Source organism: Microcaecilia unicolor, chromosome 2 (assembly GCF_901765095.1).
Source record: "Microcaecilia unicolor chromosome 2, aMicUni1.1, whole genome shotgun sequence".
In the NCBI taxonomy this organism is placed as follows: Eukaryota; Metazoa; Chordata; class Amphibia; order Gymnophiona; family Siphonopidae; genus Microcaecilia; species Microcaecilia unicolor.
Genome location: NC_044032.1, coordinates 543,804,259 through 543,827,836, shown reverse-complemented (window position 1 = coordinate 543,827,836; position 23,578 = coordinate 543,804,259). Strand labels below are relative to the sequence as shown.

Here is a 23,578-nt window from a genome sequence, read left to right as displayed (position 1 = left end):
CATTCTTGACAAATGAGCCTCATGCAGACTGGGCACTTGCAGTCTATAGGTGTCAATCAAACACAAATTTCTTGCTTGCACATAGGGTTTAATTAGTGCTGCCAATAAGGGAGGCATTTTTTTCATAATGTGCACAAGCACCAAAATCTTAAATCTCACTCGATAATCCACTGGCAACCAATGATACTGGATGTACAGCGGGGTAATCGAGTCAAACCTATGCAACACCCCCCCCCCCCCCCCAATAACCGAATTGGGGTATTTTGCCTGTAATTTCTTCAAATTATTTTGGTAGCCCTACTAAAACTGCATTGGCATAATCTAACTGGGTCATGAATAAAGCAAGTAATAAAGTAAAAAATGCTTCTTGATCCACGTATCCATGAACTGCATGCAACTTACGAAGAGTCATATAACCTTTCCTAACATCAGTCGCCTGCTGGCAGAACTCTAACCTCAACCACAGGCACCACCTCCCCCCAGAACTTCACAGTTACAGTTGGCCTTTCTTTTTTCCCCTGCGACCCAACATTTAATTGTTTTATCTAAATTCAAAACTATTCGCTTCTGCTTCAACCAATCAGCTACGCCCACTGGACAACGCTGGAGTGTCCCTATGTCACAGGACTCCAGAGAGACCCAAGCAACCAACAAAAAATCATCAGCATACACATATGGACTGATTCCAAAAGATTCAATCAAATTTACCAGTGGCCTCATAAAGATATTAAATCATACTGGTGATAAGGCTGACCCCTGAGGGACACAACACCACTGCTACTGATTGGACAACTGCCTTTTCTGTACTACAGAAAACTTCTTATTTGTTAGAAAATCTTGGAAACAGTCCATTGCCACTCCCTCCAGGGCAACAGATCTCAAACAATTCAGTAACTAAACGTGGTCCACCACATCAAAGGCGGAGGCCAGGTCCTGAGAAACCACGAACACTATCTACCCATCATCCAAAAACAAAATTAGGTAACATTTCACTGAGAAGAGCAACTAAACTGGTTTCAGTACTATATCCCACTCGAGATGCTGCTTGCCTAGTGCAGGAGAGTGTTAGCCTCCACATACTCCACCAATTGTTGAACCTCCACCTTTGCTAACACTTTCATAAAAAAACACATTTGAAATGGGACGCTAGTGCTTAACCTTAAGGATCCAAGGATTTATTTTTCAATATAGAATGAACTACTGCATGTTTTCACTCAAAAGGAACCCTGCCTTCCAATAAACTCTGATTCAACATATCCAACCCCAAAGGCAGCAAACCATGCTGAGGGACCAAACCCCAGCTAGAGGGCTCTAACATAGGAATGGTTTTCAATACTCGATACACCAAATGCTCCTGCTCTATTAACAAAATCAAATCAAAGGCCTTCCATCTAACCATATTCAGAGGCAAAACCGGCTGGTCTCCAACCGACTCTGGTTCAGTAGTGTTATTAGCTTTCGCTGACTGATCCTAACAACTAGATACTGGTGGCAAATACTACTAATGATAGCACTTGCTGAAGCAACTATAAATCCTCTTTTAATTTTGACAAGCCCTGAAATCAAAGGCAGTAAATCTAGAATGAGTTCATCCTGCACTGAAAAGATAAAAATGGGAAATCTCATAGCTTGGGTCTATTTGTTCAGTGGGTAAGTCTTCATATTCTAGGGTTATATTTCAAGACTGTATAAAAAGTGGACTCTTCCAAAGAACTGCCCATGAACTCCTGCGAGTTTCATAGCAACTGCTGGAACTATTCGTTAGAACTCGTCAAGTCTGCCACCAAAAGTGTATGCCAGAGAGAAGTTTTCTGGGGTCACTTAAATTTAATGTGGAATGTTTATGACTAAGTAAAATTTTTAGTTTATAATTTTAGTAACAATAACTAAATTGTCATTTGATTTTATCCCATTCTTCATGGCTTTAGTAACATACTAATTATTACTTTTCTTTATCAGAAGCTCTACCTTTTGGATTTGAGTCACTGGTTTCCTGGAGGCTCCCACAGTACCAAGCAGGTATGACCAACAAGTGAAAAGTACTACCATCTATGCTACAGACTGCTGAGACTCACCCAGAATCTGTGTAGCCCAAGAACATTGGGCACACAGACAAAAGAATGGAAGGTGAGTGTTTGCCTATAGTGCCCAGAGAGGAAGAGGGGGTTTTACACATTATGGGCTATATTCTAAATATAGCACTCAAAAAAAAAAAAGTTGGCACCAATACAAGAGCTATTCTATAAGACGTGCTTTAAGTTAGATGCGGATTATAGAATAGTGCTTACACCCAGAAATCGCACCTAACTTTAGGTGAAGCCATTTGTACCAACTGAAACGTGGTTCAAATGTACGCTCCTACAAAGCGAAGATACTTACCTGTAGCAGGTATTCTCCGAGGACAGCAGGATGATTGTTCTCACATGTGGGTCTGCATCCACAGCGGCCCCAGGAACAGAGATTTTCCAGCAAAATCTTCAAAACTTTTGCGACAGCCAGTAGAGCGCGGGATGGACATACCGCACATACGCGGCCATCTTCCCGCCCACGCACGTCCGTTCCCGCCTCAGTTAAATGAAAAGCAAATAAAGCATAACACAACAACTCCAAAGGGGAGGAGGGCGGGTTTGTGAGAACAATCAGCCTGCTGTCCTCGGAGAATACCTGCTACAAGTAAGTATCTTCGCTTTCTCCAAGGACAAGCAGGCTGTTTGTTCTCACATGTGGGGTATCCCTAGCCCCCACATTCACTCAAAACAAGAAAAAAGGTCAATTGGGCCTCGCAACGGCGAGGACATAACAGAGATTGACCTACGAAGAAACAACTAACTGAGAGTGCAGCCTGGAACAGAATAAAAATGGGCCTGGGGGGTGAAGTTGCCCGACCTGTCGCGTCGGGAATCCTGCTGAAGGCAGTAATGAGATGTGAATGTGTGGACTGATGACCGTCGCAGCCTTGCAAATCTCTTCAATAGTGGCTGACTTCAAGTGGGCCACTGACGCTGCCATGGCTCGAACACTATGACCCGTGACATGACCCTCAAGAGTCAGCCCAGCCTGGGCATAAGTGGAGATGCAATCTGCTAGCCAATTGGAAATGGTGCATTTTCCGACAGCGACTCCCCTCCTGTTGGGATTGAAAGAAACAAACATTTGGGCAGACTGTCTGAAGGGGCTTGTCCGCTCCACATAGAAGGCCAATGCTCTCTTGCAGTCCAATGTATGCAACTGACGTTCAGCAGGGCGGGTATGAGGACGGGGAAAGAATGTTGGCAAGACAATTGACTGGTTCAGATGGAACTCCGACACCACCTTCAGCAAGAACATAGGGTGTTTACAGAGGACTACTCTGTTATGATGGATTTTAGTATAAGGTGCATGGGCTACCAAGGCTTGAAGCTCACTGACCCTACGAGATGAAGTAACAACCACCAAGAAAATGACCTTCCAGGTCAACTACTTCAGATGGCAGGAATCCAGTAGCTCAAAAGGAGGTTTCATCAGCTGGGTGAGAACGACATTGAGATCCCATGACACTGGTGGAGGTTTGACAGGGGGCTTTGACAAAAGCAAACCTCTCATGAAGCGAACAACTAAAGGCTGTCCAGAGTTAGGCTTATCCTCTACACGTTGATGATAAGCACTAACTGCACTGAGGTGAACTCTTACAGAGTTGGTCTGGAGACCAGACTCTAACAAGTGTAGAAGGTATTCAAGCAGGTTCTGTGTGGGATAAGAACGAGGATCTAGGGCCTTCCTGTCACAGCAGACGGCAAACCTCCTTCATTTATAAGAATAACACCTCTTTGTAGAATCTTTCCTGGAAGCAAGCAAGACTCGGGAGACACCCTCAGAAAGACCTAAGGAGGCGAAGTCTACGCTCTCAATATCCAGGCCATGAGAGCCAGAGACTGGAGGCTGGGATGCAGAAGCACCCCCTCGTTCTGAGTAATGAGAGTTGGAAAACAGTCCAATCTGACACGGCCAAAAGGGTGCAATCAGAATCATGGTTCCGCGGTATTGCTTGAGTTTCAGCAAAGTCTTCCCCACCAGAGGTATGGGAGGATATGCATACAGAAGGCCCTTCCCCAAATGAAGGAGAAAGGCATCCAAAGCTAGTCTATCGTGTGCCTGAAGTCTGGAATAGAACTGAGGGACCTTGTGATTGATCTGAGTGGCAAAAAGATCCACCGAGGAGGTGCCCCACTCTCGGAAGATCTTGCGTACCATGCCCGATTGAGCGACCACTCGTGAGGTTGCATAATCCTGCTCAACCTGTCGGCCAGACTGTTGTTTACGCCTGCCAGATACGTGGCTTGGAGAAACATGCCGTGACGGCGAGCCCAAAGCCACATCTGGAAGGCTTCCCGACACAGGGGGCGAGATCCGGTGCCCCCCCTGCTTGTTGATGTAGTACATGGCAACCTCACTGTCCATCTGAATTTGAATAATTTGATTGGACAGCCGATCTCTGAAAGCCTTTAGAGCATTCCAAACCGCTCGCAACTCCAGGAGATTGATCTGAAGACCTGATTCCTGAAGGGACCAAGCTCCTTGAATGTGGAGCCCATCTACATGAGCTCCCCACTCCAGGAGAGATGCATCCGTGGTCAGCACTTTTTGAGGCTGCGGAATTTGGAAGGGACGTCCCAAGATCAAATTGGATCGAATTGTCCACCACTGAAGAGAATTGTGAAATTCGGTGGACAGTTGGATTACATCCTCTAGATTCCCCGCAGCTTGGTACCACTGGGAAGCTAGGGTCCATTGAGCAGATCTCATGTAAAGGCTTGCCATGGGCGTCACATGAACTGTGGAGGCCATGTGGCCCAGAAGTCTCAACATCTGCCGAGCTGTGAACTGCCGAGACGCTGTAGCCCAGGAAACCAAGGACAGAAGGTTTTCCACCCTTGCCTCGGGAAGATAGGCCCGAGCTGTCTGAGAGTCCAGCAGAGGTCCTATGAATTCTAGTTGCTGAACTGGAAGGAGATGGGACTTTGGGTAATTTATAACAAATCCGAGTATCTCCAGGAGTTTGAGAGTCATCTGCATAGACTGCAGAGCTCCTGCCTCTGAGGTGTCCTTCACCAGCCAATCGAGATAAGGGAACACATGCACTCCCAGTCTGCGTAGCGAGGCTGCAACAACTGCCAGGCATTTTGTAAAGACTCTGGGCGCAGACGCGAGACCAAAGGGTAGCACACAATACTGAAAGTGCTGTCTTCCCAGACGGAATCGAAGATACTGCCTGTGAGCTGGAAGTATCGGAATGTGTGTATAAGCATCCTTTAAGTCCAGAGAGCATAGCCAATCGTTTTTCTGAATCATGGGAAGAAGGGTGCCCAGGGAAACCATTCTGAACTTTTCTCGCACCAAATATTTGTTCAAGGCCCCTAGGTCTAGGATGGGATGCATCCCCCCTGGAATAGAACCCCAGCCCTTCTTGCCCTGGTGGTACGGGCTCGATCACATTGGCACTGAGAAGAGTAGAGAGTTCCTCTGCAAGCACCTGCCTGTGCTGGAAGCTGAAGGACTGAGCTCCCGGTGGACAATTTGGAGGTCTGGAGATCAAATTGAGAGAGTACCCTAACCGGACTATTTGAAGAACTCACCAGTCAGAGGTTATGAGAGGCCACCTTTGGTGAAAATATTTTAACCTCCCCCCAACCGGCAGATCGTCTGGCACAGGTACGTTTATGGCGGCTATGCTCAACTGTAGCCAGTCAAAAGCCCGTCCCTTGCTTTTGCTCGGGAGTTGCAGGGGCCAGTCTGGGCGCACGCTGTTGATGCGAACGAGCACGCTGGGGTTGAGCCTGAGAAGACTGTTGGGAAGGTGGATTGTACCTATGCTTATTGTAAGCATAGGGAGCATTCCTCCTTCCCCTTAAAAAATGTCTACCTGTTGAGGTAGATGCTGAAGGCGCCCGGTGGGAGAGTTTGTCGAGGGAGGTTTCCCGCTGGTGGAGCTGCTCTACCACCTGCTCGACCTTCTCACCAAAAATATTATTCCCCCAGCAAGGAACATCTGCAAGCCACTGCTGGGTCCGATTATCCAGGTCAGAGGCACGCAGCCATGAGAGTCTGCCCATCACTATACCTTGAGCAGCGGATCTGGATGCAACATCAAAAGAGTCGTAAGCACCCCTGGACAGGAATTTACGACACGCCTTCAGCTGCCTGATCACTTCCTGAAAAGGCCTGGCGTGCTCCGGAGACAGCTTATCCACCAAGTCCGCCAGTTGCTTAACATTGTTCCGCATGTGAATGCTCGTGTAGAGCTGGTAGGACTGAATTTTGGACACGAGCATAGAGGACTGGTAGGCCTTCATCCCAAAAGAGTCTAAAGTCCTAGCTTCTCGCCCTGGGGGCGCCGAGGCGAAATCTCTAGTACTTCGGGCTCTCGAGAGCGGAATCCACAACCGCAGAGTCATGAGGTAACTGCGCCCTCATCAACTCAGGTTCTCCATGGATCCGATACTGGGACTCCGCTTTCTTAGGGATGGTGGGATTAGATAACAGTTTCATCCAATTCCTTGTGTTCTGAGTATATGGTATCTTTATATATACTTAATTTATTTAATTTATTGCAATTATCACCTTTGGTGATTGGTGGAGAAATTAATATCCTAAAACTTATAAATACAGCACCTGCTCTTAAATTATAAACAGTAGCGAGTGCTCGCTAGAGCTCTTTTCCCCAAGATAAATCATTTCTTGTAACAACGGAACAGACTGATGCAGCAGTCCTTCCAGAAGACCGGGAAGAATAGCTCGAATGCTCTCCTCCAGAGTCGCTGTCGAGGAAGGCTGTGGAGCCAGTACCGGAGTCGAAGTCAGAATCTGTGAAGGTCTGGGAGGTGGTACCAGGCTGTCTGAAGATCGACGCACCGACACCTCTTGTATAGAGGGTGAGCGCTCCTCCTGGCATCAAGGCTTTCCGGGTGTCGAATCCTTCGACACCCCAGAGCTCCCGGTACCGTGTCTCAAGGGAGACCGGTGCAGATGCTTCTTCACCTTCGCGCAAAGCACGTCACCGGAACTCCTCGGTACCGATGAGGAGGACGAGGAATCCACACGCCTCCTCGGGGTCAGGTCCGACATTGGTCGGTCCCAGTGGGCCTGCACAGCAGGAGCCTTCGAGACAGGTGGAGACCCACTCGACGGCTCACTATTCCCAGCTAAAGGTGAAGTTCGGACAGCCATTACCTGCGCTCCCGATGTCGATGCCATCCCCAGTGCAGATATCGATGACGCCGACCTCGGTATCGCTGTCGACGCCGAGAAATCAGTCGGAGCTCCGAAAAGACGATCCCCAAGAGCTCTTCTCGATGCCTGTGTCCGCTTTTTCAAGCTCAGACACAACTTGCAAGCATCTGGCCGATGGTCGGGCCCAAGGCACTGGATGCACCAGGAGTGCGGGTCAGTGCCCGAGATCAACCACTGGCACCGAGCACACTTTTTGAAGCCACTGGGAGGCTTCGATGACATCAGCGGAAAAATCATGGCGGTGAAATCAAACGGCTCGATGGTGCCAACCAAGGGCACAAAAAGAGAGTACCGCGGACGTGCGGCCCAAGAAGGCCGCAACGGAAACGAAAGAAAACTTACCAAGGAGCAAAAACTAAGTAATAAGTAATGCCATACTGGGAAAAGACCAGGGCCCATCGAGCCCAGCATCCTGTCCACGACAGCGGCCAATCCAGGCCAAGGGCATCTGGCAAGCTTCCCAAACGTACAAACATTCTATACATGCTATTCCTGGAATTGTGGATTTTTCCCAAGTCCATTTAGTAGCGGTTTATGGACTTGTCCTTTAGGAAACCGTCCAACCCCTTTTTAAACTCTGCTAAGCTAACCGCCTTCACCACTTTCTCCGGCAACGAATTCCAGAGTTTAATTATACGTTGGGTGAAGAAAAATTTTCTCCGATTTGTTTTAAATTTACTACACTGTAGTTTCATCGCATGCCCCCTAGTCCTAGCATTTTTGGAAAGCGTGAACAGACGCTTCACATCCACCTGTTCCACTCCACTCATTATTTTATATGCCTCTATCATGTCTCCCCTCAGCCGTCTCTTCTCCAAGCTGAATAGCCCTAGCCTCCTTAATCTTTCTTCATAGGGAAGTCGTCCCATCCCCGCTATCATTTTAGTCGCCCTTCTCTGCACCTTTTCCAATTCTACTATATCTTTCTTGAGATGCGGCAACCAGAATGGAACACAATACTCAAGGTGCGGTCGCACCATGGAGCGATACAACGGCATTATAACATCCTCACACCTGTTTTCCATACCTTTCCTAATAATACCCAACATTCTATTCATTTTCCTAGCCGCAGCAGCCCACTGAGCAGAAGGTTTCAGTGTATTATCGATGACGACACCCAGATCCCTTTCTTGGTCCGTAACTCCTAACGTGGAACCTTGCATGACGTAGCTATAATTCAGGTTCTTTTTTCTCACATGCATCACCTTGCACTTGCTCACATTAAACGTCATCTGCCATTTAGCCGCCCAGTCTCCCAGTCTCGTAAGGTCCTCTTGTAATTTTTCACAATCCTGTCGCGATTTAACAACTTTGAATAACTTTGTGTCATCAGGTGTTTTTTTAAAAAATGTTTTAAACTGGAAATAAAAAGAGAACAAAAGGCGACAAAAATACATAGTAAAAATTTTTTTAGATACATTAAAAGCAGGAAACCGGCCAAAGAGTCGGTTGGGCCGCTGGACGAAAATGGTGTTAAAGGGGCGATCAAGGAGGACAAAGCCGTAGCGGAGAAATTAAATGAATTCTTTGCTTCGGTCTTCACCGAGGAGGATTTGGGGGGGACACCGGTGCCGGAAAGAATATTTGAAGCGGGGGAGTCGGAGAAACTAAACAAATTCTCTGTAACCTTGGAGGATGTAATGGGTCAGTTCAGCAAGCTGAAGAGTAGTAAATCACCGGGACCTGATGGTATTCATCCCAGAGTATTAATAGAACTAAAAAATGAACTTGCGGAGCTACTGTTAGAAATATGCAATCTGTCCCTAAAATCGAGTGTAGTACCGGAAGACTGGAGGGTAGCCAATGTTACTCCGATTTTTAAGAAGGGTTCCAGAGGAGATCCGGGAAATTATAGACCGGTGAGTCTGACGTCGGTGCCGGGCAAGATGGTGGAGGCTATTATTAAGAATAAAATTGCAGAGCATATACAAAAACATGGACTGATGAGACAAAGTCAGCACGGATTTAGTGAAGGGAAGTCTTGCCTCACCAATCTAATGCATTTTTTTGAGGGGGTAAGCAAACATGTGGACAATGGGGAGCCGGTTGATATTGTATATCTGGATTTTCAGAAGGCGTTTGACAAAGTGCCGCACGAAAGACTCCTGAAGAAATTGCAGAGTCATGGAATCGGAGGTAGGGTATTATTATGGATTAAGAACTGGTTGAAAGATAGGAAGCAGAGAGTAGGATTGCGTGGCCAGTATTCTCAGTGGAGGAGGGTAGTTAGTGGGGTCCCGCAGGGGTCTGTGCTGGGTCCGTTGCTTTTTAATGTATTTATAAATGACCTAGAGATGGGAATAACTAGTGAGGTAATTAAATTCGCCGATGACACAAAATTATTCAGGGTCGTCAAGTCGCAGGAGGAATGTGAACGATTACAGGAGGACCTTGCGAGACTGGGAGAATGGGCGTGCAAGTGGCAGATGAAGTTCAATGTTGACAAGTGCAAAGTGATGCATGTGGGTAAGAGGAACCCGAATTATAGCTACGTCTTGCAAGGTTCCGCGTTAGGAGTTACGGATCAAGAAAGGGATCTGGGTGTCGTCGTCGATGATACGCTGAAACCTTCTGCTCAGTGTGCTGCTGCGGCTAGGAAAGCGAATAGAATGTTGGGTGTTATTAGGAAGGGTATGGAGTCCAGGTGCGCGGATGTTATAATGCCGTTGTATCGCTCCATGGTGCGACCGCACCTGGAATATTGTGTTCAGTACTGGTCTCCGTATCTCAAAAAAGATATAGTAGAATTGGAAAAGGTACAGCGAAGGGCGACGAAAATGATAGTGGGGATGGGACGACTTTCCTATGAAGAGAGGCTGAGAAGGCTAGGGCTTTTCAGCTTGGAGAAGAGACGGCTGAGGGGAGATATGATAGAAGTGTATAAAATAATGAGTGGAATGGATCGGGTGGATGTGAAGCGACTGTTCACGCTATCCAAAAATACTAGGACTAGAGGGCATGAGTTGAAGCTACAGTGTGGTAAATTTAAAACGAATCGGAGAAAATTTTTCTTCACCCAACGTGTAATTAGACTCTGGAATTCGTTGCCGGAGAACGTGGTACGGGCGGTTAGCTTGACGGAGTTTAAAAAGGGGTTAGATAGATTCCTAAAGGACAAGTCCATAGACCGCTATTAAATGGACTTGGAAAAATTCCGCATTTTTAGGTATAACTTGTCTGGAATGTTTTTACGTTTGGGGAGCGTGCCAGGTGCCCTTGACCTGGATTGGCCACTGTCGGTGACAGGATGCTGGGCTAGATGGACCTTTGGTCTTTCCCAGTATGGCACTACTTATGTACTTATGACTTGAAATAAAAAGAAAGCGATACAAAACTCGCAAAAGGCGCCTAAGTTTTTCCTGGGACCTAAGGGAGAGAGACCGACACGCAGCCACTCTTCACCGCGGAAAAGAAAAAACTGAGGCGGGAACGGACGCGGGCGGGAAGATGGCCGCGCATGCGCGGTGCGTCCATCCCGCGCTCTACTGGCTGTCGTAAAAGTTTTGAAGATTTTGCTGGAAAATCTCCGTTCCTGGGACCGCCATGTACGCCGCCCCACATGTGAGAACAAGCAACCTGCTTGTCCTTGGAGAAAGCGAAGTTTCTTACCTGAAGCAGGTATTCTCCGAGGACAGCAGGCTGGATATTCTCACGTGTGGGTGACGTCACGTCGGCCCCCAGAGGATTTTAGCAAAAAATCATAGAAGTCTCTTCTGGAGCGTTCTACCGAGCGAGGCGCCCGCACTGCACATGCGCGTACACGATTTCCCGCCCGTCGCGTGGTCACGTTCCTCAGTTGAATCCAATAGATGAAAAGAAATCAACTCCAAAGGGGAGGAGAGAGGGTTTGTGAGAATATCCAGCCTGCTGTCCTCAGAGAATACCTGCTTCAGGTAAGAAACTTCGCTTTCTCTGAGGACAAGCAGGCTGATATTCTCACGTGTGGGGTATCCCTAGCCCCCAGGCTCACTCAAAACAACAAACATTGGTCAATTGGACCTCGCAACGGCGAGGTCATAACAAAGATTGACTTTAAACAAGAAACATCTAACTAAGAGTGCAGCCTGTAACAGAATAAAAATGGGCCTAGGAGGGTTGTAGCTGGATTCTAAACCCCAAACAGATTCTGCAGCACCGACTGCCCAAACCGACTGTCGCGTCAGCTATCCTGCTGAAGGCAGTAGTGAGATGTGAATGTGTGGACTGACGACCACGTCACAGCCTTGTAGATCTCTTCAATAGTGGCTGACCTCAGATGAGCCACTGACGCAGCCATGGCTCTAACATTATGAGCCGTGACATGGCCCTCTAAAGTCAGCCCAGCTTGGGCATAAGTGAAGGAAATGCAATCTGCTAGCCAATTAGATATGGTGTTTAAAAGAAATAAACAACTGGCCGGACTGTCTGTGGGGGCTTGTCCGCTCCACGTAAAAGGCCAATATTGTTTTGCAGTCCAAAGTGTGCAGCTTGCTTTCACCAGGACTTGTATGAGGGCGGGGAAAAATGTTAGCAAGACAATTGACTGGTTCAGATGGAACTCTGACACCACCTTTGGCAAGAACTTAGGGTGCGTGCGGAGGACAATTCTGTTATGATGAAATTTAAGATAAGGAGCATGAACCACTAGAGCCTGAAGCTCACTGACCCTACGAGCTGAAATAACAGCCACCAAGAAAATGACCTTCCAGGTCAAGTACTTCAGATGGCAGGAATTCAGTGGCTCGAAAGGGGGTTTCATCAGCTGGGTGAGAATGACATTGAGATCCCATGACACTGCAGGAGGTTTGACAGGGGGCTTTGACAAAAGCAAACCTCTCATGAAGCGAACAACTAAAGGCTGTCCAGAGATAGGCTGACCATCTACACGTTGATGGTAAGCACTAATCGCACTAAGGTGAACTCTTACGGAGTTGGTCTTGAGACCAGACTCTGATAAATGCAGAAGGTATTCAAGCAGGGTCTGTGTAGGACAAGAAAAAGGATCTAGGGCCATGCTGTCACACCAGACGGCAAACCTCTTCCATTTAAAAGAGTAACATCTTTTAGTGGAATCTTTCCTGGAAGCAAGCAAGACTCGGGAGACACCCTCAGAAAGACCCAAGGAGGCAAATTCTAAGCTCTCAACATCCAGGCCGTGAGAGCCAGAGACTGGAGATTGGGATGTAGAAGTGCCCCCTTGTTCTGAGTAACGAGAGTTGGAAAACACTCCAATCTCCTCGGTTCTTCGGAGGACAACTCCAGAAGAAGAGGGAACCAAATCTGACGCGGCCAGAAGGGAGCAATCAGAATCATGGTTCCACGATCTTGCTTGAGTTTCAGCAAATTCTTCCCCACAAGAAGTATGGGAGGATACACATACAGATGGCCTGTCCCCCAATGAAGGAGGAAGGCATCCGACGCTAGCCTGCCGTGGGCCTGAAGTCTGGAACAGAACTGAGGGACCTTGTGATGGAGTTGAGTGGCAAAAAGATCCACCGAGGGAGTGCCCCACTCTTGGAAAATCTTTCTGGCTACAGCCATGTTCAGCGACCACTCGTGAGGTTGCATTATCCTGCTCAACCTGTCGGCCAGACTGTTGTTTACGCTGGCTAGATAAATGGCTTGGAAAAACATGCTGTGTTGGCGAGCCCAAAGCCACATCTGCACAGCCTCCTGACACAGAGGTCGAGATCCGGTACCCCCTTGCTTGTTTGTGTAGTACATCGCAACCTGACAGTCTGTTTGTATCAGAATAATTTGGTTGGATAGCCGATCTCTGAAAGACTTTAGAGCATTCCAGATCGCTCACAACTCCAGGAGGTTGATCTGAAGACGCTTTTCCTGAAGGGACCAAGCTCCTTGAGTATGAAGCCCATCTACTTGCGCTCCCACCCTTAGAGGGATGCATCCGTCGTCAGCACTTTTTGTGTCTGAGGAATTTGGAATGGGCGCACCAAAACCAGATTGGATCGAATTGTCCACCACTGAAGGGAATTCCGAAAGTCAGTGGACAGCTGGATCACATCCTCTAGATCCCCTGTAGCTTGATACCACTGGGAAGCTAGGGTCCACTGAGCTGATCTCATGTGAAGACGTGCCATGGGAATTACATGAACTGTGGAAGCCATGTGCCCCAGAAGTCTCAACATCTGCCAAGCTGTGATCTGTTGAGATGCTTGAACCTTGGCGACCAGAGACAGAAGGTTGTCTGCTCTTGGCTCGGGAAGATAGGCACAAGCTGTCTTCGTGCACAACAGAGGCCCTATGAATTCCAATTTTTGAACCGTGTGGAGATGGGACTTTGGGTAATTGATGACAAAGCCTAGTAGCTCCAGCACCTGAATAGTCATCCGCATGGACTGTAAAGCTCCTTCCTGGGAGGTGCTCTTCACCAGCCAATCGTCGAGATAAGGGAACACATGCACTCCCAGTCTGCGTAGAGACGCTGCAACAACTGCCAGGCACTTGGTAAATACCCTGGGCGCAGACGCCAAGCCAAAAGGCAGCACACAGTACTGAAAATGCTGCGTTCCCAGCCAAAACCGCAGATACGTCCTGTGAGCTGGAAGTATCGAGATGTGAGTATAAGCATCCTTTAAGTCCAGAGAGCATAGCCAATCGTTTTCCTAAATCATGGGAAGAAGGGTGCCCAGGGAAAGCATCCTGAACTTTTCTCGAGCCAGATATTTGTTCAGGCCCCTTAAATCTAGGATGGGGCGCATCCCCCCCCTTTTCTTTTCCACAAGAAAGTACCTGGAATAGAATCCCAGCCCTTCCTGCCCTGGTGGAACGGGCTCGACCGCATTGGCGCTGAGAAGGGCGGAGAGTTCCTCTGCAAGTACTTGCTTGTGTTGAGAGCTGAAGGACTGAGCTCTTGGTGGGCAATTTGGAGGTTTGGATTCCAGATTGAGGGTGTATCCTAACCGGACTATTTGAAGAACCCACCAGTCGGAGGTTATTAGAGGCCACCTTTGGTGAAAAAATTTTAACCTCCCCCCGACAGGTAGATCGCCCGGCATGGACACGTTTACAGTGGCTATGCTCAACTGGAGCCAGTCAAAAACCCGTCCCTGGTTTTTGCTGGGGAGCTGCAGGGGCCTGTTTCGGCGCACGCTGTTGACGAGAACGAGCGTGCTGTGGCAGAGCCTGAACCGGCTGTCGAGAAGCAGGAGTGTACTTATGGCCTCTACAGGCGTACGGTGCACTTCTCTTCCCTTTAAAAAAACTTCCTAGATGAGGAAGCGGATGCAGAAGGCGCCCGGCGGGAGAGAGAGTCCATAGCGTTGTCACGCTGATAAAGATGATCAATCAACTCCTCGACCTACTCACCGAAAAGATGATCCCTCCGGCAAGGGATATCCAAAATCTTCTGCTGAGTTCGTTCCTCCAGGTTAGAGGCACGCAGCCATGAGAGTCTGTGCATCACTAAACCCATAGCAGAAAATCTGGATGTCACGTCGCAAGTATCGTAAATGCCCCTGGACAGAAATTTGCGACACGCCTTCTGCTGTCTGACCACTTGACGAAAAGGCTCAACCTGCTCCGGCAGGAGCGCATCAACCAAGCTCTCAAGCTGCCTCACTGAGTTCCGCAAATGAATGCTCGTGAAGAGCTGGTACGATTGAATTTTGCTGCGAGCATGCCAGCCTGATATGCCTTCCTCCCAAAAGAATCCAAGGTTCTATGTTCTCGCACCGGGGGCGCCGAGGCAAAGTTCCTAGAACTCTTTGCCCTTCTGAGAGCGGAATCCACCACCGCAGAATCATGGGGCAACTGAGGCCGGACAAAACTGGGTTCCCCGTGGATCCGATACTGGGATTCAGCCTTCTTGAGGATAGTTGGGCATGAAAGAGGCTTCTCCCCGTTCCTCATCAGCACTTCCCTGAGTGTATCATGAAAAGGAGCTGTGGTAGAAGACTTAGGTGGAGATTGATAATCCAGGACCTCGATCATCCACAGTCTCCACAGGGAAGGGAATGGCCTCAGACATTTCCCGCACAAAAGATGAAAAAGACAAGCTCTCCGGAGGGGAGAGCTGCCTCTGAGGTGAGTGGTTTGAATCAGATGGAAGACCTAGAGAATCCTCAGCAGAGAAAACACCATGAACCTCATATCTTCATCAGATGAGCCATCATCGGATGGGGCAAGCAACTCAGAAAGAGCAGCCCGGATCCGAGCCCGTCTCAACATGGAGGTGCGGTGACCTCGATGACAGTGTCGAGAAGTCGACTCCGGTGAAGCTTCCTCCACCGAAGGCAATGGAGAGTCGACCCGGGAGGCTACCGACCCCGATACCGGAAGCGGTACCGGAGAAGGGGTCCTCACCACCAGTGAAAGGCACAATGCTGCAGGAGCCTCCGGCACCGTCGGTACCGGTACCGGGCGCAAATGGTGCAGCACCGCTTCCGTAAAATCAGGAAAAATAGCCTTGATGTGCTCATCTACAGAAGCTGTCAGGGAAGGCTGCGGTGTCGGTTCGGGCTTCAGAGGCAGAATCTGCAGAGACTGGGGAGACGGTACCGGGCTGCCAGACGACCTGCGCGTCGATACCTCCATGACAGAGGGAGAGCGATCCTCTCTGCATCAACGCTTCTTGGGTGCCGAATGCCTCGACGACCCGGAGCTCGCGGTACCGTGTCTAGAAGGAGAACGATGACGGTGCTTCTTGGCCTTCACCCGATGCCCGTCATCGAGACTCCTCGGTACCTGTGAGGAAGACGTGGAATCCACACGCTTCCTCGGGGCTGGGTCCGATAGAGGTCGGTCCCGGGGGGCCTGCAAAGCAGGAGGCGCCGAGGCAGGTGGAGACCCGCTTGATGCATCACTGCTCCCAGTGTGCATCGGTCTTTTGGCAGCCTGTACCCCGTCTCCCGATGCCAGCGCTGCCTTCGACGTCGACGGTACCGATGTCGACGCCGATGCACAGAACCCAAAAAGCTTTTCTCTTTGGGCCTCTCTATAGAGCTCAGCGCGCTTTTTCATTTTTAGGCACAACTTACAGCTTTCCTGAAGATGGTCGGGCCCAAGGCACTGAAGGCACCAGGAGTGCGGATCAGTGCCAGAGATGGTCCGTTTGCAGTGGGCGCATGGCTGGAAGCCGCTGGGCGTCTTCGATGACATCGCGGGGAAAATCGCCTCCGCAAAATCAAAGGACGCAATTGTGTTTAAAAAAAAAAAAAAAGACAAAAAAAGGGAAAAATACCCGATCGAGCGACCTAAGAACAGTTGCAACGAAAAGAGAAAGGAAACTTAGAAAACAAAAAAACTAAGAAATAAAGGAACTAAATTTTTTTTTTTTAAATGAACCCTCGAAAAGGGTAAAAACGAACTTCTCAGAGAAAAGAACTTCCACTCCGGAGGCCTAGAGAACGCGAAGCGCTGGTTACAGAACTCCGTGTCTCCTCAGACACGGAAAAGAAAGAACTGAGAAGCGTGACCGCGCGACGGGTGGGAAATCGTGTACGTGCATGCGCAGTGCGGGCGCCTCGCGTGGTAGAATGCTCCAGAAGAGACTTCTACGATTTTTTGCTAAAATCCTCCGGGGACCGACGTGATGTCACCCACACGTGAGAATATCAGCCTGCTTGTCCTCGGAGAATAGGCATGTATCCCCATTGTTCTAAAACACGTGCTAATTTTAGGAACGCCCCCGTTCCGCCCATGAGCCTCCCATTTCTGCACCCCCTATTTCGAATTGCATGTAAAATAAAGGTGTGGATCCCGCGCCTAAATTTACATGCATAAAGTTCAAATTAGTGCCAATAATTGCTTGTTAAAAAGCCAATTATTGGCGCTAATTAGCTTTAAATTTTGCACACAAATTGGGCATGCACACAAATTAGCACATGCAATTTTTGGCTACAGAATTAGGGGGTATATTTCTCAAGTATGGGAGAAGAGTATCAACTTGCCTGCAAGCCCAGCATGATTACTGTATTTTCAGTAATTCAACTGGGGGGGGGGGGGAGGGGAAGGAAGGAGAAACAGTGGAAATATCTTTAAGGCAAAAACTAAATGCTTATACTTTGACACAAGTGAGCAAACTAACCTCCATCACTTGTTTGGGTTTTTTTTTTTCTTTTTTAATGCCACTCATCAGCTAGCAGAAATAACCACTGAAACAAGCTATCCCCTTCTTTTCCACTCTGCACCTTAGTGAATTACATCTATGGCGAGTTCTGGCCCAGGGAGGTGATCTGAACCTGGAACCACTGTGCTGGGACCAGTCTACCAATTCACATTTTAAGGTGACTTCTTCAGTCTGAGTTCTAAATATTATTGAATACAGATTCAGTAGTCCTCTTCTCAACTTATCGGTTTATGACTGTTGATTTCAAATCATATCTTTCACACCTAGCAATTTACCAGAAGGAAAGAAAAGAAACAATGGAGGAAAATGCCTCAAAAGAGCACCCTCTTATTGTGGCACAGCCTACTTGATCCGGGAGCATTCACTCTCATCATTGGCTCAAATCCTCCACCTCCTTAAGATTATTCTATATTTTTGATAATAAAAGTTCTCTCTTATTTTCTTTTTTTCTTATTATAAGCTGAACTTATCTGTGTGTGCTGCCAGTGTTATCCAAACGCCACGGCCGACCATGGTCAAAGTTTCGAACCTTCTTCAGGGTCCGTGGCAGGTCTCAAAAAGCAATCTAGTCGAGATGAGCTTTCTAATGAAGCGGTTTCTCCTTCTGGCACTGCTGCTGCAAAGAGGCAGTGGGGAGGGCTGAGCTACAAACAGTACACGGCCGTGGCGTTTGGATAACACTGGGCAGCATGCACAGATAAGTTCAGCTTATAATAAGAAAAAAAGAAAATAAGAGAAAACTTTTATTATCGAAAATATAGAATAATCTTAAGGAGGTGGAGGATTTGTGCCGATGATGAGAGTGAATACTCCCGGATAAAGTAGGCTGTACCACAATAACAGGGTGCTCTTTTGAGGCATTTTCCTCCATTGTTCCTTTTTTTTCCTTCTGGTGACTTGCTAGATGCGAAAGATATGATTTGAAATCAACAGTCATAAACCGATAAGTTGAGAAGAGGCAGTGCTTTTTTTGTGCCGGTACGCAACGGTACAGCGTACCGGCACCTTTCTTTTTGCCCCCCCCCCCCCCCCCCCACACGACACTCCGGGCGAGTCCTGCACTTACTTTTTTTTTTTTTTTTAAGACTCAGAACACGCGAATGTCCACCACCAATTCTCCGTTCCCTGCCCTCCCCTCCTAGCCATGTCCAGCAATTCTCCGTTCCCTGCCCTCCCCTCCCAGCAATGTCCACCACCAATTCTTCGTTCCCTCCCTTCCCCTCCCAGCAATGTCCACCACCAATTCTCCGTTCCCTGTCCTCTCCTCTCCCATGTCCAACAATTCTCGGACCTTTTTTTTGCACCCCCCCCCCCCCCCCCCCCGGGCGACATTCCCGGCGAGTCCTGACTTTACTTTTTTTTTTTAAGACTCAGAACGCGCGAACGATGCAGCCGGCAGCAATTGAAAGAGGCTGTCTGGCGTCTGCGTCGGAGCTTCCCTCACCCTCTGCGAGTCCCGCCTTTGTTGTTACAACTTCCTGTTTCCACATAGGCAGGACTTGCAGAGGGTGAGGGAAGCTCCGACGCAGACGCCAGACAGCCTCTTTCAATCGCTGCCGGCTGCATCGTTCGCGCGTTCTGAGTCTTAAAAAAAAAAAGTAAAGTCAGGACTCGCCGGGAATGTCGCCCGGGGGGGGGGGGGGGGGTGCAAAAAAAAGGTCCGAGAATTGTTGGACATGGGAGAGGAGAGGACAGGGAACGGAGAATTGGTGGTGGACATTGCTGGGAGGGGAAGGGAGGGAACGAAGAATTGCTGGACATGGCTAGGAGGGGAGGGGAGGGCAGGGAACGGAGAATTGGTGGTGGACATTGCTGGGAGGGGAGGGGAGGGCAGGGAACGGAGAATTGCTGGACATGGCTAGGAGGGGAGGGGAGGGAAGGGAACGGAGAATTGCTGGACATGGCTGGGAGGGGAGGGAACAGAGAATTGCTGGACATTGCTGGGAAGAGAGGGAACGGAGAATTGGTGGTGGACATTGCTGGGAGGGGAGAGAACGGAGAATTGGTGGTGGACATTGCTGGGAGGGGAGGGAACGGAGAATTGGTGGTGGACATTGCTGGGAGGGGAGGGCAGGGAACGGAGAATTGGTGGTGGACATTGCTGGGAGGGGAGGGAACGGAGAATTGGTGGTGGACATTGCTGGGAGGGGAGGGAACAGAGAATTGCTGGTGGACATTGCTGGGAGGGGAGGGAACGGAAAATTGGTGGTGGACATTGCTGGGAGGGGAGGGCAGGGAACGGAGAATTGCTGGACATGGCTAGGAGGGGAGGGCAGGGAACGGAGAATTGCTGGACATGGCTGGGAGGGGAGGGAACAGAGAATTGCTGGACACTGCTGGGAGGGGAGGGGAGGGAACGGAGAATTGGTGGTGGACATTGCTAGGGGGGGGAGGGAACGGAGAATTGGTGGTGGACATTGCTGGGGGGGGGAGGGAACGAAGAATTGGTGGTGGACATTGCTGGGAGGTGAGGGGAGGGCAGGGAATGGAGAATTGCTGGACATTGCTGGGAGGGGAGGGGAGAGCAGGGAACGGAGAATTGCTGGACATTGCTGGGAGGGGAGGGAACGGAGAATTGCTGGACATTGCTGGACGGGGAGGGCAGGGAACAGAGAATTGCTGGACATTGCTGGGAGGGCAGGGAACGGAGAATTGCTGGACATGGCTGGGAGGGGAGGGAACAGAGAATTGCTGGACACTGCTGGGAGGGGAGGGCAGGGAAGAGAGAATTGTTGGACATGGATGGCAGGGGGCAGAGAAGAATCGCTGGACATGGATGGCAGGTGAGGACGGGACAGAGGAGAATCGCTGGATATGGGAGGGCAGGGGAGAGAGGAGACATGCTGGGCATGGATGGAGGGGAGGTAAGATAGGAAGGAGATGCACATGGATGAGATTGGCAGGGGAGGAAGGAGAAATGCTGGAAATGGATGGAGAGGAGAGCAGGAGATAGAGGAGAATTGCTGGACATGGATGGATGGAGGGGTTGGCGGGGAGAGAGGCGAAATGCTGCACATGGAAGAATAAAGGAGGAAAGTAAAGAAATAAATGGAAAGGAAGCCCTGGAAACGTAGTTAAGAGAACAGCAGAATCAGACACTTGGACCAGTATGGATAGAAAACAGTCACCAGACAACAAAGGTAGAAAAAATCATTTTATTTTCATTTTAGTGTTTGGAATTTGTCCAATTTGAGAATTTACATCTGCTGTCTTATTTTGCACTGGGTAAACTGGAGCTGTAACATCTTACAGAAATGATTTATAATGAAAAAAACCCACAAGTTATTGTTTTTCTACTATACCAGTATATTTTCAATGATGTCTGCTTATATGCGCCATGGCTGGTATAAGGGGTGTGGCTATCATAGGGGTGGAGCCATATGTGGTGACTCCGCCCATAATGAGTACCGGCACCTTTTTTTCTTACAAAAAAAGCACTGAGAAGAGGACTATTGAATCTGTATGCTAAAAAGTTATCTTCTTCAAGTCGTACTAAGATATAATAGAAGATTCTAAATATTACTGAAAACATCATCTTAGGCACAATCATAACATAAACTGTTTAAAAAGTACCTTGGTTTCAGGCAGAATTCATTCATTGCTCGAATGCCTGTAATGAAGTTATTCTGCGTGTATCTAGCGCCATACTCACTCTTCTTCAGCACCGCTTTAACTGAATAAAAATTAAAAAGGAATCTATTTTCAACAGTACTGCTTTAAATGCTAAACATTCAGTCTAAGATTTCCATGTAATATTTCAGATTTTTAAATAAATAGAATGAGGAAAGGAATCCATTCAACTCTTGTCAAAAACATAAAAGGGGAGAAACTACTGCATAAATCAGATTCTAAATCATTTAATATACTGACAGCCAAACTATTTAGCCCACTATTTAACCTCAAGCATAGCAAGGAGACTGCCTTCAGAATTATGCATAGGCACCAAACACATGTAAAGAATGAAAAAAACAGAAGCATCCCATTCAAGCAAAGCCGTGGTAGCAATGACACAAGGCTACTCATTTTTGATTATTGAGGCATAAGCTTTCATCAGAGTCTACTTTGTCAGATACATAAAGTTCAGGAGGTGGGGTAAATATACATGAAGATACATGGGGATGGGGAGGGGGAGGGGCAGACAAGGGGGAGTTGGAAACAGAATAATGAGAAAGTGTTCAGAAGTGCAAAAGGGTGCGAAAAAGGCGTGGTGACAACTGCAGAGTTCAGTTAAAATTGACAACTGGTGAGTTACATAAAAGAAATAAGCTACAGCAGCCAGTGCATGTATATTTAGCCCCAAATAGTCAATGCTGGTGTCTGGACATGGCCTGGCACCGAAGATCCTGGGGCTAATTCTGCCCGTGGCAGTTAGCGTTTAAAAAAAAAACATTGACCATCACGGGCTGAATATTGACAGGAAAGAATATATTTACTGTATTTCTGCTGTTTTGTGAGACGCCTGCTTTTATGTAAGGAAAATTCATGATCTCTGTCTTCTCCCTTCAGCCTGGAGTTAGAGCCTGCTGTTCCTGTGCTTTATCTGATCACTGACCTGATTGCCATAATTTTTTGCAGCACTTGACCTATATCCAAGTATGTAATAAAACCAGCTAAGTATTCTATCAGATCTTTCTGAGTAGGTTACTTGGTCATATCTTGGGAAATACAAACGAACTGAGGGCTAGTGGCTAGCAGCTCACATCATACACCCCATGGTAAGCGCACATTTCTGTGCATGATAGCTTTCTGCACTGACCCCAGACAGGATTACCTAAGAATAGCTAAGCAGATTCACACCTGTATTAAGCCATGAATCCATTGTCCTTATTCAAACCTACAATGATGGTGTTAAACTTTTTTGATGAGTTCCAATTTAGCAGTTTCACCCTAGAGTGTCCCTTTGAAGTTCTGAAAAAAAAAATTCCTTGCAATGCCAGAGGTGTGGGAACTGCACTGTATCTTTATAGAGAAGTGCACACTCATAGGAGCCGACTCTGTGGGTGCTTGAGCACCCCCAATATTGAGAAAATTCCTTGTATGTGTCCATGGAGGGGTTATTTCCACTGGGCTTAGCACCCCCAATAAGTTTGAAAAGTTGGCTCCTATGTGCACACTTCTGTAGTTTTCTATCTCCACCTTCTGCTTTGTGGACTCAGCTCCCTCTTCCTGGACTAATGTGGTGGATGCTAAGGAAATTATAGAATTCTGTGCAAAAAATATTTGAAAATTCTGCACGTATTTTAGAAGTCTGCAGAATTACATATTTTCAATTTCTTTCTTTAGAATTCTCCTATCGTAAAGGCTCGGTTCTTCCCTGCTCCAGGCCCAACTCCCCCAACCCTCACTCTGCTTAGACTCAATCTCACACTCAGCTTGACCCCCCCCCCCCCCCCACACACACACACACAAGTTCAACAAAGTTTCTTTGCACTCCACTCCAAGGTGGAAATCCTCTAGCTTTCTTTCTCTCTATTTCCATCCTTCAGAAAGACTCCCATTTCTCTCCTATTATCTTTCTGAGACCCCCGGCACATAACACACATCCCCCACAGCTCTCTCTCAAACTCATCTCCAAGCTCTCTCCTGAATCTGCCCCCCACTACAAGGCCACACCTCTAGCTCCCCCCCCCCCCCCCAAAAAAAAAAAAACTTGACCTCTCTTCCCTCTCCTTGCAGCATTTATCCCCCCCTCTCCAAATGGGAAAGCTTGTAATCTCTCTTCGTACTCCTATACCTCCCCCCACCAGGAGCCCAAGTGGCACAAGTGATGGAGGAAAATGACTGCATTCTTCTCCTCCTCTACTGACATGGGCAGACTTCTGAATTTGAACCACGAGGCTATGTGGTAACCTGTACAGTTCAAATTTAGCAGTATGTCTCAAGTGGCAGGAAGAGGACGACGAAGCAGCCTGACATAACCACTTACCTCCTCTTCCACTTGTACTGATTAGGTTAAAAGGGCGAGAGGAGAACAGAGAGTAGGAGTAGAAGAGATTACAATCTGGGTCTGTCCTGCAGCATGATGTCCTGCACTGAAGGAAGAGGGTGCCAGGAGTGGATGGGCAGGCAACAATGGAATCATCCACTGCCTCCTGGTTCCTGTGTAGAACTCCGCACAGGACGGGAATTTTGAACAAATGCTGCAATGTACAGTGGCACAGAATTCTCTCAAGATTAACAAATTCAAATGAGCTTGAACAGTTCAAATGTAATTTAGGGATGAAGCGGGCACTTAAAGGGAAG

General features: G+C 48.1%; 1 protein-coding gene across 2 annotated transcripts in view; it reads right to left on the bottom strand.

Moving 5' to 3' along the window:
* SLC30A9 (solute carrier family 30 member 9) overlaps positions 1-23,578 on the bottom strand; it is a 257,679-nt gene that overhangs the window by 179,790 nt on the left and 54,311 nt on the right. For both annotated transcript variants that reach the window (XM_030191340.1, XM_030191341.1), the window contains exon 4: positions 20,909-21,008. In XM_030191340.1, the coding sequence (XP_030047200.1) occupies positions 20,909-21,008 (100 nt within the window). The remainder of the gene's footprint in view (positions 1-20,908; positions 21,009-23,578) is intronic.